General features: G+C 36.2%; 1 protein-coding gene across 1 annotated transcript; it reads left to right on the top strand.

The window, feature by feature from the left end:
• The first annotated feature begins 12,883 nt into the window (after positions 1–12,883).
• Positions 12,884–14,611, top strand: LOC135081701 (uncharacterized). The gene is made up of 4 exons (XM_063976489.1): positions 12,884–12,908; positions 13,490–13,572; positions 13,964–14,099; positions 14,544–14,611. The coding sequence occupies exons 1-4, from the start codon at positions 12,884–12,886 to the stop codon at positions 14,609–14,611; spliced, it is 312 nt and encodes a 103-aa protein (XP_063832559.1).
• The last annotated feature ends 1,092 nt before the right edge of the window (positions 14,612–15,703 follow it).

The following is a 15,703-nucleotide window of genomic DNA, read 5'->3' as shown; positions in this document are numbered from 1 at the left end:
GTATAGTTCTTCGTAGCGTTTTTCCGCTTTGTTTCGTGTGAAAGAAATGGAATGATCGTTTCGTTACGAGCTTGCGGTCAGATTAATGAGTCCGAGGGAGACGTAGGTAACGTTGTTGTAATTACGCGGCGGGTAAACGAGACGAAAGTATAATGATTGGGCGCAGTGACAGTTATTGATATTGTCGTTATGACGCGATTTGCGAAGGAGGTTCCTTGCGCGCGCGCAGATCCTTATGATAAGGTTAATTAGAATTTAATGACAGACGCCTGATCGTTTTTGCGTATAAAGCGTGTAATTTCATAGTTAGTAGGTGGGCAATACGAGAGATAATAATCAGATGGTACTGGAGATGCCATTTATAATCACTGGGTAATATCCGTGACATTGTGATCGTTAATTAAGTTGTTTATTAGGCTTTATCGGATAACATCCAACAGGTTGAAGAAGTATAAGTACTTTAACAGAATAGTTTTGCTTTATCGTAGAGCTCTACGATCTAGTTTTGCTCTACCGTGAAATAAGAAGTTTTTTGTCGGCTTGTATTTGTTTTGATTGTTGAAATGGTTTTAGCCCTTTTTCTGTTGAAGTAAACCAAATAAGCTTATTTTAATGAATGAAATGTGTAATCGGTTTATGTGATTGATTAGGTATTTCAATTTCGTGTTTAGGTAAGTATTCCATTTTCCTTGCTTATAAGAAGTGTGTTATTGTTTGTACAGATAACATAGTTATTAACGTTTTTGTAGTTTCTACGGTTTTTTAATCCTCACTCTAAGAATAAACAGACAATCCTACCTGATCTGGATTCCATTCCCTTCATTCCTATACCTTCCTTGGTAGAGACCAAAGCATATCGATCTTAAAAATGACACAATGTAGAAATACACATGTGTAATGCTTTATTTTCCTTCCTAAATTACACGAAAATCAATCTTATTTAAACTATACATATCGTCTTCCCACATTAACATGGGCGATGTGTAGATTGCCGTGTTATCGGCGTAACGCGGGTGCGGCCCTCGGGCTTCACTTAAAATGCAGCCTCGAAAAAAAACTACAAAAAAACTAACATGAAAAGGAGATGCGAGATTTGATTACGTTGTTCCACTCGGCCTAAGGGGATGCGAATTTTCGCGTTATTAATTTGACTTTACGCGTTTGAGAAATGTTTGTTTTAACGAGTACAAAACAATAATTAAAATGAATGATCTTTGGATCAGAAAGCAATATGCTTTACTTTAGGTTCTTTAAGTAAATGTAATCTTATGTAGGTAATCTTATGTAGATACAAAAACACCGGTTATCATCAAAGTTCGGTCAAAGTTAGGTGCAACTCAGCCTAAGTGACCAAAATCACTCAAATGACGAGACCGCTTCGTATAAGTTCGTTGGCAACAGTTAAGTTATGTATTCTAGGTGTTACGTCAAATATTGACCGAAAGATGCGTAACGCACGACAATTTTCAGTTAACGTATAGCACTTCATTCAAGTGTTGTTTCATCATGGAAAATGACTGTTAAAATGATGGACTTTGCATTTGACATACTCGTACATCACGCATGATTCCTTGAACATTTCATTTAAAAAATGCATTGTCATTTACATGGTTGGGAACCTAATCCAAATTATTCTTCAAGTGGTTAATAGTAGCAACCGGATTATTATCAAAACTCATGCGTAAGGCACCATGCGGTGTTCCTATGATTAGAATATTATGCATGAAATTAGGGTAATGTAAAGGTTAATAAAGGCTTTTAGTCGAAATTAGCAGAATAGTCTCTTGTGTCATTAAGTATTAGGATATGGAAGTAAAAACTTAGCAGAAGGCAAAGATAACGTAATAATTAACCCTTTGTGGTAAACTAAATATGCTTGTCTGTTGCTGATCTGGTCTCTAGGTTCACCACAATAGTCCAGCAGCGGCGGAGCTCGAACCCGCGTTCCTCAGAATTCGATTCAGCCAATCCGACACTGACACCATTGGGCTTCTATTGTCGCTTCTTTTTCAAACACGTGAGTTCAACTGGCAGATTTAATGCGCATTGCCAGTCATCCAGATTAGTAGCAATCGAGCCTATGACGTCACCGGTGTCATCAAACGCGTGGTACCGCGTCACAGTGACCGGGTCATTAGCGCTATTAATAGAGTTTTCCTATTGGTGCAAAACAAAGTTGGCTCCAAGTAAAATTGCCAGTCAACCAGACTAGTAGCAATCGAGCCTATGACGTCACCGGTGTCATCAAACGCGTGGTACCGCGTCACAGTGACCGGGTCATTAGCGCTATTAATAGAGTTTTCCTATTGGTGCAAAACAAAGTTGGCTCCAAGTAAAATTGCCAGTCAACCAGACTAGTAGCAATCGAGCCTATGACGTCTCCGGTGTCATCAAACGCGTGGTGCCGCGGCGTCACAGTGACCGTGGTCATTGGCGCTATTAATAGGGTTTTATATAGTTATATAGTCATCAATCAGACCAGATTAGTAGCAATCGAGTCTATGACGTCGCCAGTGTCATCAAACGCGTGGTGCCGCGGCGTCACAGTGACCGGGTCATTAGCGCGCCACTCACGCGCCGCTAAACTGAGACACGTGCGCGCGCACCCCTCCGGTTATACAGGGTGTGAACTAGCTTGTGTGAAGGTGCGTTTTATAAAAGGAACATTAAAACTGGGTTTAATTTTAATAGAAGACTATACTTTCAATATTTAGGAGAGTCTTGCGACATAATTTATGTCTGATATTTAATACGGACCGGCTTATAGAAGGGATACTCGTAGGTTTGTATTTGATGCCAGTTGTCTATTATTAGTTAATATCATTAGGCTAGGCTTGTCTTGTTATTAACTTTTGTATAGGTACAGGAATGTTTTAAGATTCGATATTCATTACAAGCTTACTCTATGGATTTTGTCTTTATGGATGAAATTGTGATTACGACCTAGCCCTTTTAATAAAATGCGAAAATGCAGCTTTCCCTAAAAATTTCAAGTAAGAGATAACAAAATAACGTCAACTATCATTTCATTCGGCAGTCGGAGTAAAGACGGTATGCAGTTTGTCTGCCCTGAAGATAGTAAATTAGTAACCCTGTATATGCCGCCGGTGGTTCCTTGTCGGAACAGCAGGGAGGTCCTACCAAAGAGGCCGGCATGACTCCCGAAATCACGTGCCACCCCAATGTAAACAATAGACAAAGGTCCCGCCGTTATTAACTAGCCGGTTATGATCGAAGACGCAGCTAGAGTAGGTCAGCCAGTACGGTTGAAAGGATGACTGACCTATCGTATTTTTTAGTCTGAAGAATAATAAAAAGATGAGAAGTTTTACTTAAAATAATTATTGTTTAATAGGTTAATAACGAGGTTTTTTTTTTATTTTTAAACAGTTTCAATATATTACTAATAGGTAAACGCTTTAAAAGTATATGGGTAAAGAGTATTTTTTTATTATTTTCTATTGTGAAGAATGATTTCTAACATATTGAAAAAAATATCATTCACTTATTGAAGAAATCTAACTTTTACAGTGGGTTCCTAATTGCAATACATTGAAAATCAATCTAAACATTACTAGAACAGCATTTGAATTAAAATATTTGTAATTTTAAACCTGTGTGCTTACCATGAGTTTGCGTTAGGTGAGCTCACTAGCGAATACGTCAAAAAATTATATGAAGATTATATTTCTTGAAAGTAGCCGCTAGGGGCGCTGCACAATATGTCATACATTTAAATGTCATTTTTTTACGCAGTCGCTAGCGAGCACACCTAAAGTAAACTCATGGTAAGCACACTGTACAGTACAAGTGAGTAGGCACTTGTACTTTGTTTGTTTCAACCAAAAGACATCCACTGCTGAAGAGACGCTTCCCATTCCATTGTCTTTAATGGGAAGCCTCAATACTCAATGCAATAAACGATTAAGTATTGAGGCTTCTCATTAAGGACAATACTTATTTCGGTTCTATAATCATTTCTTACCATACTGTTCTCACTGGACTACCAACCTGGACAGTATCCCGCACGTCCGCTCTACCGGGAAGGCTTTGTAGGGTGCACCGCAACGCAACGCATTTGAGACTAAATACGTCATTCAGATGCTATCGCAAGATGCGCCGGCGCAAGGGTCAAGTACTAATGTAGGAGAGGTTGAGATTATCTAGGCTATAATAGAAAAAAGCTATGTAACGTTTAAGATTGAATGCTCAAACATCGTCAGTGAAGTTCTAACAGCGCGTAAGTCAAAAATGGGCATTTTACAGGAGATTGGTCGGAAATAAGCACGTGGTCTTACTTCCTCCAATAGCATCAAAATGTTAAAACTGTTTAAAAATGAAACATACGTACTGTTAGGCTGGGTTACACCATTTTACTTAAACTTTGACAAACGTCAAAAATCTGTCAAATCTCATACAAAAAACACCGGTTATCGTCAAAGTTACGGTCAAAGTTAAGTGGTGCGATTCAGCCTTAGAACTTCACTCATGATAATGTAGTTTGGTGTTGAAGTTAATCTTGGTCATCTGGTATTACCTATGGTCAGCTAAGCAACCTTGTAGTTCCCATAGTATTTGTATAGTTTTCAGTTTTCACACAACTATGGAAAACTTTGTTAGCTGTGAGAGCTTAATTAAACTAAGGTAGCTTATCTAGTGATCTGCAACCCACATTATATTCAAAATACATTACCAATGTGCAAGTAAAAACTCTCCAATCTACTATTATCCGAAAGAGGTGGGTAATATTCATTTTATCCACAACGAGGAAGCTTTTGGCCTGTATCTCACCTGATGGTAAGTGATGATCAGGCCGAAGGTGGAAATATTACAAATAACTTTTCGTATGAGACCAACATCGGAATCCCAAAAAAATAGTTCTCTTCTCCATACTAATAAATCTGCTACTATAGACAGGGAGAAAAACTTACTATGTGCAGTCGACTATGTATAAAATACTATAAATGGAAAATAATCGGAGCTAATACCTACGTCAATACTTCCAAACGAGTAATGCATACAATAACATGTTTTTAATGGCCATTGTCAATTTTCCTCATGTATTGCAAATTGCAATCAAAACGTGATAATTGACTAAAAATATCCTGAAAAATATAGAATGTGAATTAGGATCAAACTAGAACACGATTTTGGAAATATCAAGTCTCAAAAAAGTCTCGTGTGAGCTTTGAATCGTTTAAGAGTACCTTTAGTACTATTATTTGCTCAATTGGACTCATGGTATCTTAATGTCCCTTCGAAGCATTGTTTATTTTTTCAGACCTTAGTTTGATTCAATCTTCTAATGAAATCGAACTTAGTCGGAATTAGTCCGAACTACTAACCATGACCTGGAATATTTTTAATATACCTAGAGGTATTATCTATGGTAATACCAATGTAAGTATATCTATCTATAGTATAGATACTAGCGTTTCTTCACGCCTCTTATTTGAACTTCAAAGATAAAATGGCATCAGCACATCAAAATTTAAATCTGAACCAACTGTGTAAAAGTCTCTCCCATCCAACCAAGTCCAGAGTATACATAAATAAATAGCCCCAGTAAATCACTTTTTCCAAAAAATCATTCACTTTAATTTATTTACCCACAAACCCGAGGCGAAGGCTATAATTTCGTTATTAAAACACGCATAACGAAAACTCTTAGTAAAGTGTTAAGATTGTTCCTGATTCTTCGCTCGGCTGAGGTCGGCCGCAATATTTATTTTTTAGTAACTCCTCCGAATTATAATGGAGGTGGAGATAGTAGTCTCTCTCTAAAGCAAGTCCGTATATTGAAATGACAGTCATAATACCTCGATTTTGCAATATGTTAACCAATATATTATACTTACTTGAATCTTTTTTAAGTGTATTATCGATGTAGATTTTCATGCTTTCGTAGCGTTAAGCGATTTTGTAGAGCTTTATGTCTACGTGTCTGGTTCTTTTAAAAGGGTCCTAAAAAGCATTGATGGGTTCTTTAAAATAGCTTCCAGAATTCTTAAAATCTAAGTAATTTCCAAGTGTTTCAATATTAAGTTTTGAAACGGTTGTTGCTTCGCTTTTCGATATGATGTATGATGTTGATATTTCCTTTTTGCTTGATGTTGAAAACCCCGGGCTTTTTAATGAATACAATTATATACTATGGCAATTATAATTTTATAAAAAGTTGACTGTCTACTAAAAGTAAAAATTAATTAGGAGTGAGTCTACTTTACCAACTTTTGTTATACCCCAACCTTTTCCTTTCTTTTTCCCATTTTTATAATACTTAATCTCATTTCGAGCCGTTAGTTGCAAGCTAAGTAAAGCAGGCTCACTTAGAATGCGTTTTTAAAGATAGGGCTGTGAAAACCCTTACTAAACGTGAAATTTTCTTTGTTGTAACATAATTGAAAGATTATAGCCAGATCATTTCAGATTACAAGCTATTAAAAAACTGATTGCGGAAATTTTTGTTTCGTGGAATACTTAAAGGTTCGAATGAGTCATTCTAATTTAAAACCGAAGGTCGCCGGTCCCGTTCTATACGGTTTTGAATTGTATCTATAATTTGTTAAATTGCTGACGATTTGAGTGAAACTCGGTCAGTTATTAAGCAGTCTAACCTTTGAAATAATCTACTATTAGCATAAAGTCCGAAGAAAAGATTGGTCCAACTATTACGTTAGATTTGTTATAAGATATCTACTTAGATGATGCTTTCCAGGAGATATGCTTAGCAATTTTATTAATAGTAGTTTTATTTTTGTGTTTTCAGACAGTTTAAAATTCGATTCGGACATATTTTCATCTTTGGTTTTTTGATTAAAGACTTACGTGCCTTTTGAAATCGTTTTACTGTATTTCCCGACAAAGTGTTTCAAACGTTACGCAAGTAAAGTTGACAGTAATTTAGACTTTATTTTTGGCCAGTATTGAACTTGATACATGATTGATCCTAAACTTTAGACATGCGTGTTGTGTACAAACTATAAACACTGCGTCAACAATGCTAGGTAAACTAAACTAGTTATCTTAGGTTAGGTTAGGCTCTTGGTCTGGCCTTAAGATCGTTCCAAATATGTACGTACAATGGTATGTGCACAAGATCAAAAATATTAAATTAATTATCTTTTTATTATCTTTTTAACCTGTTGACAGCCCTGCTTGGGTCGCGGGCGTGTCCGGCAGATGGCGCGATCGACTTTACCTGCCTTAGCTCCGCAAACACTAACTAAACTCCGACCAAATTGTTACTTACCTCTTGCTCTTGGTTGGCATCTAATTGATTGACCTGACAAATCAATTAGAGGTTTTATTGTCAAGTTCGAGGTCAGTGTCTTGATGATACTGACAACGATGGTGGTGATTGAGGAGATCGATATAATTTTTACCAAAGAAGTTTTTTGAAAAAAATAATATGCACTTAATTTATAATAATTTGGTTTGGAGAAAAAAGTGTGCCAAATTAGTTTTACAACCATTTTTAATAGAGTTACAGCAGAAGACACTTAACTTCGTATTTTTATTATTATTTAGCACTTCTATTGGTTGACTCTATTTTACACATATGAATTGAAAAACTCCTAAAGCACTGACAAATCGAAAGTGATGCCATATAATCGCATTATAATGCCGTAAAAACGGCGTAAATTATTAAATTTTAAAACTTCTTTTTTTTTTGCTATAAACCATACATCTATAAAGACGTAATATTTAAATAAATAAGTAAATTGTAATTATTCTAAAAAAAACGAAAACGGACTCATTATTTTGAACCAATTTAGATCCCGAAGATACTCATATTAACTTACATAACCCTTATCTAACTTACAGATTTATGCAAAAAGGTCCATACCAAGTCCTTGACCCCTCCATCCACCTGCTCAGGGTTGACCTGAGCGGGCTAATCAACGAAATCGCTGCGCTGGATGGCCAGTGCCCGTGATTTAATGGGGCCCTAATTATGGCCTGTTCAAATTGTACGTTTCTCACGGACTGGCATTGAAGGGTTAAGGAATTCGAAATTGAGCCGTATGGCACTAGAATGCGGTTTACGGGATCGAGTAAAACCGGGCTGCGAGTACTGGAGTTTTTGTTTTGAGTTAATTGATTCTTGTAACTCGTACTTATCCAGTAGGTAGGTCGGTAGGACATTTTGTACCAAAATCTGCCTCCACCGTTTCAAACCGTATAGGTATTCTAAAAAGTGGTTTTATGATGATTTTACAGTAACACGACAGAATTAAACAACATTAGTAAAGAGGAAAGCGCTTATCCTGAAATAACTTTCATTTACTTTGTTTCTCGTGTATTTGGAAATAAAATAAAGTTCTTTTACATTTAATCTATAAACAATGCTACTAAATTCATTGTCTAATAAACGTAGTGCGTATTAGATAGCACTGTAAATAAAACAAAATCCAATCGCCTATTTGAATTCGAACCAACTCGCATTTCCTTTTTGATTTCCAGCCGGAGATTTTGAAAGCAAAACAAAAGAAAGTCAATTCCATTTTAAGCCCAATTTAAACCGAGTTTATTTTTCGCTATCCCTAAAAGACGCGCTTGCGATGTACGTTACCGCACTCACTATTTAGGGTCACGCCACACTAGGACGGTGTGGCGACATGGTGCGTCGAAAACAATAATGAGCTCTATTTTCAAACGAATTAAAAGTATTCAGAGAAAGTATTCAGAGGGCTTAGTGTGAATTTACATCAAACGTCCTCACTAGTGAGCGCGTTAAAAAATATATGAACATTTTGGTTCTTGAAAGTTTCCGCTAGGAGCGCTCTACAATCCGGCATACATTTAGTTAATGTAATTTTTTTACGCTCTCTAGTGAGACGACGTTTGATGTAAACTCACACTAAGCCCTCTGTACTGTGATTGGTCCAAATATGCGAATTAAAAAAACTACAGGATTGAATCAGTTCTTGAGTTTGAGTCGAGTTTTGAGCGTCATTTTATATACGAGCTTTAGAGCAATACTGTCTGTTGATATAACGTCTGGCTTTTTTAGTAAAATAGGCTTAATTCTCATTCTATCATCTTCTTTTTATTTACTTGCAGCCAGCTAGGGTTATAAATAAATCAACAGTTAATTAAAACGTGTACCATTAGGAAAAACATGAGGCACTACTCGTAGCTAGATGAGATTTTCCACACATGCTCTCCAATCTCCATACACCACCGTACCACTTAACTATCTCCTTAATGAGCGATGCGAACTTTCGTTTTAAAAAAATATTTTATTATTAGTAAGCCGAAAGCTTATTTTTTCCAAAACTTCTGAAGCCTATAATTCTGAGACACTGTATTGTGGTAAAAAATTATAAGATTTATTCAGAGAAAAATGAGTATTTGCCAGTAACCGTTACAACCAGCATCTTAGTGAGATATGGCGCTTATTCTGTCTACCCCAACCTGTTACCTGGTCAACCTTCAAGCGTGCCGTCCCGCTCTATCCCACCAAGACCCGTATATCCCCATCCTCTTCCCACGATCTCGGGTCAGGCCAGAGCACATTACCTTAATGATACTTAAACACATATTTAAGTAAAGGTTCTTTTTACGCAAAAAGCGTTGCAGTCCTGAATGTACGTTGTTTTTATGATTAATCTCTTTTCGTATTGCATAGTTTGAACGAGATGTGTGCGAGTAAAATGCTTTCGACATGATGCTTAAAATTCTTGAACACTGTACTATATATGGAGTCAGATTTTTTATAGCATAAGGTGATTAAGGTTATAAGGTGCTTTTATTTATTCAGTGTACCAATTTAAGTTTACATATAATTTCTATTTTTGGATCTTAGCAAAAATTAATGATGTGGGATTTAACATGCCTAAGTATGCATTAATAAATGAACGGTATGATATTTAATGTGCTTAACTTTCCCGATACGTACCAAAATACTTCAAAGAACGAAATAAGGGGTATAAGTCTATTTGTCTTCTTATAGTATTTTTGCCAAAATAGTCATTAATTCAGCTACTACACACATAATGTGTTATTAATTTTCAACAAAATGGCTATCGTAGGTGTAAACTAAAACACACAAGTTCAAAAATATTTTAATTTTTTTCCACAGAAATATTTGGGCCTTTAAAATTTAAACAAATTAGTTATCTTCTGATGTAGATTCCATTCAATGCTTACTTTTATGTACTGGGCAGTCGTCCGTGTCGTCGATGTGCGTGTACACTGAAAATAAAAACATTATCACGCGACATGTCAAGTTGTTAGCCATATACACGCTATGATTAGTCAACGTACGATTTTATTATGTAGTTCAAAATTGCTGTCATTCCATTACTTCTTTTATTACTAATCTGGACACTAATATTGATTGGGTTTGAGACTGTATGTATATGATGACGAATTAATTGCATGTATAATGTCAACGTGAAATTGTGAAGTCCGTCAGTTTATAATATAACGCGTGAGATTGAAAACTAGCCGCGGAGGTTACATTGTAATCTATCTACGTCAACGAAATTTACAATTTTACGGTGACATAATATCCAGTATGGAAAATAATATACAATATCTTCAGTCTCAAGATGTAACTTTATTGAATAGGAGTAGGCAATTGCTTAGTCTATTTGCCGTAATATAGACGTAAGAGCTTTCGATATTTCCTTAGAGTAGCTGAACCTATTTTTGGTACCTACAGAACATACCAAAAGACGGATCGAACTGTGATTACCAAATTTTTTATGTAGGCTAGAAATCTGAAACTCACGAAAACTGAAACTGTGAACTTTGACCGCTTTTCAAATTATAGACCAATGAATCAAATAGACATGTCATTAAAGGTCAGCTTTAAAAAAATAGTTTGTAAATAAAAGAGGCGTTACGCAAATCCATTTATCATAAGGACAGTTTATTGACCCATCATTTTAATGACGAAATCATTGCCTAAAAGGGGAAACAATCTCCGTACGCCAATCAGCGATAAGCCTGTCGAATCATACCTATCGCTTATCAACTGATGTAATAACGACACTTTGTGATATTATTGTAGATAACGTGAGATACAATATCCAAATATTTATAGATTTGAGCAAATGAAGGATTATTTGAGAAAATATTCATTTTCGAGTGTCAAAATTACTTTGGAATGACTTTCCGAAGCTGAACTACATTAGTCTGTTGATAAAATTAGATTCGCTAGTTAGAACCGAAAATCATACGCTATTTAAAATCATAAGTCATTAAGGTCCAAAACAACTTAAATAATTAACTAAAATAATTGGACTGTGTCAGTTTTCAGGATGAAGTCGTTAAATTGTATAGTAGTCCGGTATAGTCAAGTCATACCTACACCTAACATTCTTAAATGTTGAGTTCATTGTAATGGTAACTCTACTACCTACGTTAGAACTGTCTAATAGATGCCAAAACTACGGTCCATCATACACCGAGTTGATGAAGTGACTATGAAGTCAAGTGATAAAAAATAGTGCTAGAAAAATGAAGGACAATTCATTTTAACCTTGATTAGTGTCACACGCAAACTCCAGCATGTCACATAGATCCAGGAAGGATCTCTTCTCGTCTCCCATCCTCCCACAAACCGGGATGGTGTCGTGAACACAAGTATCCGCTAGATTGCAGAACTGGTCTATTTTGTTCTGGGAAAATAAATACAAAAAACACTTTTAAATAGATTTAGAAACTGCTTCAACTTTCAACAGCTCGCACTGAGCTTTTCGCTAACCATTTTTGTAATGCGAAAAGTTAGAGATAGGAATTCGCTGGCTGCTATTGTCTTTCTTGAACACTAATCCGGGCCTCTTCAAGGCGAGAGTGAATAGGCACTCTCAGGGCAGGTATGTACCACAAAGACCGGTCCTGCGCCGCGTGCATCCAGGTACCTCCCGCGACCTTCACCAGATCGTCGGTCCACCTAGTGGGAGGCCTGCCCACGCTACGTCTTCCAGCTCGTGGTCGCCACTCAAGAACCTTCCTGCCCCAGCGGCCACTTATTGACTTTGAGTCTTATGACAGTCTATTATCTTGTAACAAATAATAAATATTTGATATATTTGGCATTATAAATGCAATGGCAGCACTTACCGGAGGGGTGGTGATATAATTTGGGATGTGGCAAAGAATTGATGGGAGCAGCAATATCCATAATTTGACTGCAAGAAAAAATCAAACGCTTAACTAACAAAAACCCAACACTACCATCTTTTTGCTCTAGAATTAACTATACCTACTGTAGTTCCAAACTCGAGTGGACATTATGGTGGCTAGTGCTCTAGATTCCGGAGGATGTGTGACCACCAAATACTTTGGTTCACAGAGGTTGTAAACATTTGGATCCTATAGTTTATTTGTTAATATTATCAAAAGTATTTAAACAATTGTATTGTATTCGCATCACGTGTACATTACAACTAATACAACCAAAACATTTGGCGACCCCTGATGAGTGCTCATCTTTTGCATCGCCATTCTTGCGATGTTGATAAAAATCAATGATGGTAGGCATCGAGCGAAAGCTGCATCCTAAATAGCATGGTCTTATACCTACTGTAATGGTTACCTGTCATTAATTGTCACCTGTCAATTACAAGTGGACGAAAGTGGTTTCTTTTCCACCACATTCAATAAGCATGCTTTTATTGAGCTTAATGTAATGCCCACGGCTCTAATTTATACATATGTCGAACTTAAAAAGGCAAATAAAAACTTAATGTGCAGAAATGTTGACAATCCCTGCTTATGAATAGATGTCAGTTTTCAGCATAACTCGCTTGTTTTACAATAATTTCCTGTCCCAGCGCCATAGTTTTGCTTCCAGCGAGTTGGAACTATGCAAACACTGGGAAAATAGTTAGATTACATTAGTGGCTTGGTTCGGTTGCTTGTTAATATGATATTTAGGAGAGTATTTACAAGTAAGATTGTAGTTTTAAAAGGTGTTCCAAACTTAACGAATTTTTTGTATTAACTAGAAAACACAGTTTTTAGCCTTTTGATTGTATTATTTTTATTGAATCATAAAGTACATAGAATAGGATTATTTATGGAATAAATAAATAAATAAATAAATAAAAATGGCACGCAGCAACGCACTCGTTTATCGAAATTTCCCATAACCATTCTGCGTAAATGTGGCTGAATTTCGCTGACGCAACGTTGAATCTCCTTTCAATTCACGTGTGGGTATGGGCTTGTTAACATAGACCTGTGATTTTAAATACATAACCCCATAAAAAGAAATCGATTATATCGTGCGATTTGTTATATTTTTACGGTTGTCAACACTTTATTGCATAAACGGTAGAAAAGTTTCGTTAATTTTGGGACACCCTTTATAACTGGTTAGAGAATAGAATATCATGTAGGTATTGCTATTACATATACTTTTGCCTCAACAATCGTGGGTAGAGTCAAGGCAGGCATTAATTTTCTTATCTACATTTTCACTCCATTAAATGTATTTTCTCTCTTAATGTTTAGTAATGTTTTGTTTCAGGTATAATATTTGTGGGGTTCGCCGCAGAAGTGTGGGCTCATGTTGAAATAGAAGCTGAGGACTACTTCTTTCCTTTAGAACCGGTAAAATACTTTTGTGTCCTTCAGTTATTACGAGTGGTTAATATTTGCTATAACCACTAGTAACAGTTAAGTACCAGCGGAATAAATAAATCAGTCGGTTTTAAAGCTAAAGGCTAAAGCTACCTTAGGACACTAATTCTCAATTTTAGAAAAATACGTACCTATTATTTTATTCTTCAAGGAGTTCAAAGTTTTAAGAGAAAACAATATAAAGCAGATTTGATTAATAATGAACTAAATATCCCTCATCAATCTGAAACTTTCTGAAGTTGATACGATTTAAAAACAGGTTGAAAATTTCTAATGGATCATAATTTCGATCTATTCCAGGTTATAAAGATTGAATAATGGACTGAACATTTCTGACAGACTGAATTTTTATCTCTTTCAGGTTATAAACTTCTGCAAAATGGCGGAACAGTGCCAGCATGATTTCGTCCCGATCTGCGGGCAAGACTCGCTCGGTATTACCAGGATGTTCAACGACAACTGCGACCTCTATGAATACAATTGCGATGACAAGAAACGTGAGTTGTGTTTATGTTAAAGTTAGTTGTCCTACTGTATTAAAATCTTTTACAACTTCCACCAGAGATAATTATTGAGCACTAACTCCTGCAAGGTGAACCGATGACCTCATAAAAGTAGCAGAAAGCGGATGCAGACCTCTACCAATCGATCATTATGGAAATAATTGGGCGAGGTCTTTCTATGACGTTCACGACATGACTATGACTGAAATGATGAACTCCTGCAAAAACATATCTTGAACGATTTCCTTGATTTGGTAGTCATGTTCTTTCAGAATGTATTCTTAGAATATCTTAAAATACCTGTCTACCATAAAGACCGGTCCTGCGCCATCTGGCCTTTGCCCAGCAGTGGACGTCTTTCGGCTGAAACGAATGAATGAACGTCTACCTAAATTACCTACACAAAAATTAAATTTAAACGCATCTCATCTATTTCAGAATATCGTCATGTGAAAATGGACGTGTGCAAATATGAAGCGGCGGCAGCTGAAAGAGTTTTCAAATAAAATGATAATGTCTATTCATTCTTTTTAATTCAAAGTATAATTAAAAAGAAATACGTGTCGGAGAAGCATAAATGCAAATTGCATAAGTTTGTCTGAAGAAACTTTTTCAGTCAAATAATGAGGTCAGTTTTTCTTTTCATTTAGAACGAAGTAAATATTTTTCAGGGCACTCACGTCTGTCAACATTTTGAGGATTAACAATAACGTATAGAATAAGTAGCTCGAAGTCGCAGGCCCTGTGAGCAAACTGATCGAGCAAACTGGCCATGTTTGACGTAAGATGCTGACACGCTCCTTATGCGTTTGCGCAAATACAACCGTGTAATTTGTCAATACGCCGCTAGGTGTTAAGTTACTAGGAACGTAATATAATACAAGTAGATCAAAAAGGATACACGGTATTCCCTTTCAAACTGGCAGTTTATGACAACCAAACCAAAAAGGATTATAATGTAGGTAGGTATTTGATGCAAATACATCATTTGGATTTTGTTTTAGCTGTTTTGCTTTCAGCCGAACTTATTTTTACTACTTTACAAAAACATTATTTAAAAAGATGAAAAGGCGAAAATCATCTCAACCATTCTTGGTTAGACGTAAGAAAAATCGTCTACAAGTTCATTTGCTAAAAAATAAAAGTGTGTGTTAGTTAATTTAGATTTGATGACCGTGTTTGTATTATACAAACTCTCTAATAAAACTGTGCTTAGCGATAAAAACTGCTTAAGTTAGACAGAAATTTAAATTCTGTTTTTATCTACGCAGCAGCTGCAAGCAGAAATATGAAGCTAATCGTATATGAAAAGGTTCTGAAACTCCCCACATCTGCCAAGCTTATCCTCGCTCTATATTTATATTCTGCAGCGCGTTCACAGATAAGAAAAAACTGTTACATTAACGTACGCAAAATTGAACTACATGTCGGTCCTTCACATTGAATACCCCATCAATTCTCAATTAACCTCTATGGATAAAACACTGCCGGTCGGTGAGCTAGTGCGGCGATACGCGAGTTATTAATTGGGTATTGTACTGCGTTGTAATGGGCCGGCGCGCGCGCAGCTATCTTTATGAAGACGCATAAGCGGGCTG

This window comes from Ostrinia nubilalis, chromosome 20 (assembly GCF_963855985.1).
Source record: "Ostrinia nubilalis chromosome 20, ilOstNubi1.1, whole genome shotgun sequence".
Taxonomy (NCBI): Eukaryota; Metazoa; Arthropoda; class Insecta; order Lepidoptera; family Crambidae; genus Ostrinia; species Ostrinia nubilalis.
The sequence above is the reverse complement of the archived record's forward strand: the minus strand, read 5'-3'. Positions and strand labels throughout refer to the sequence as shown.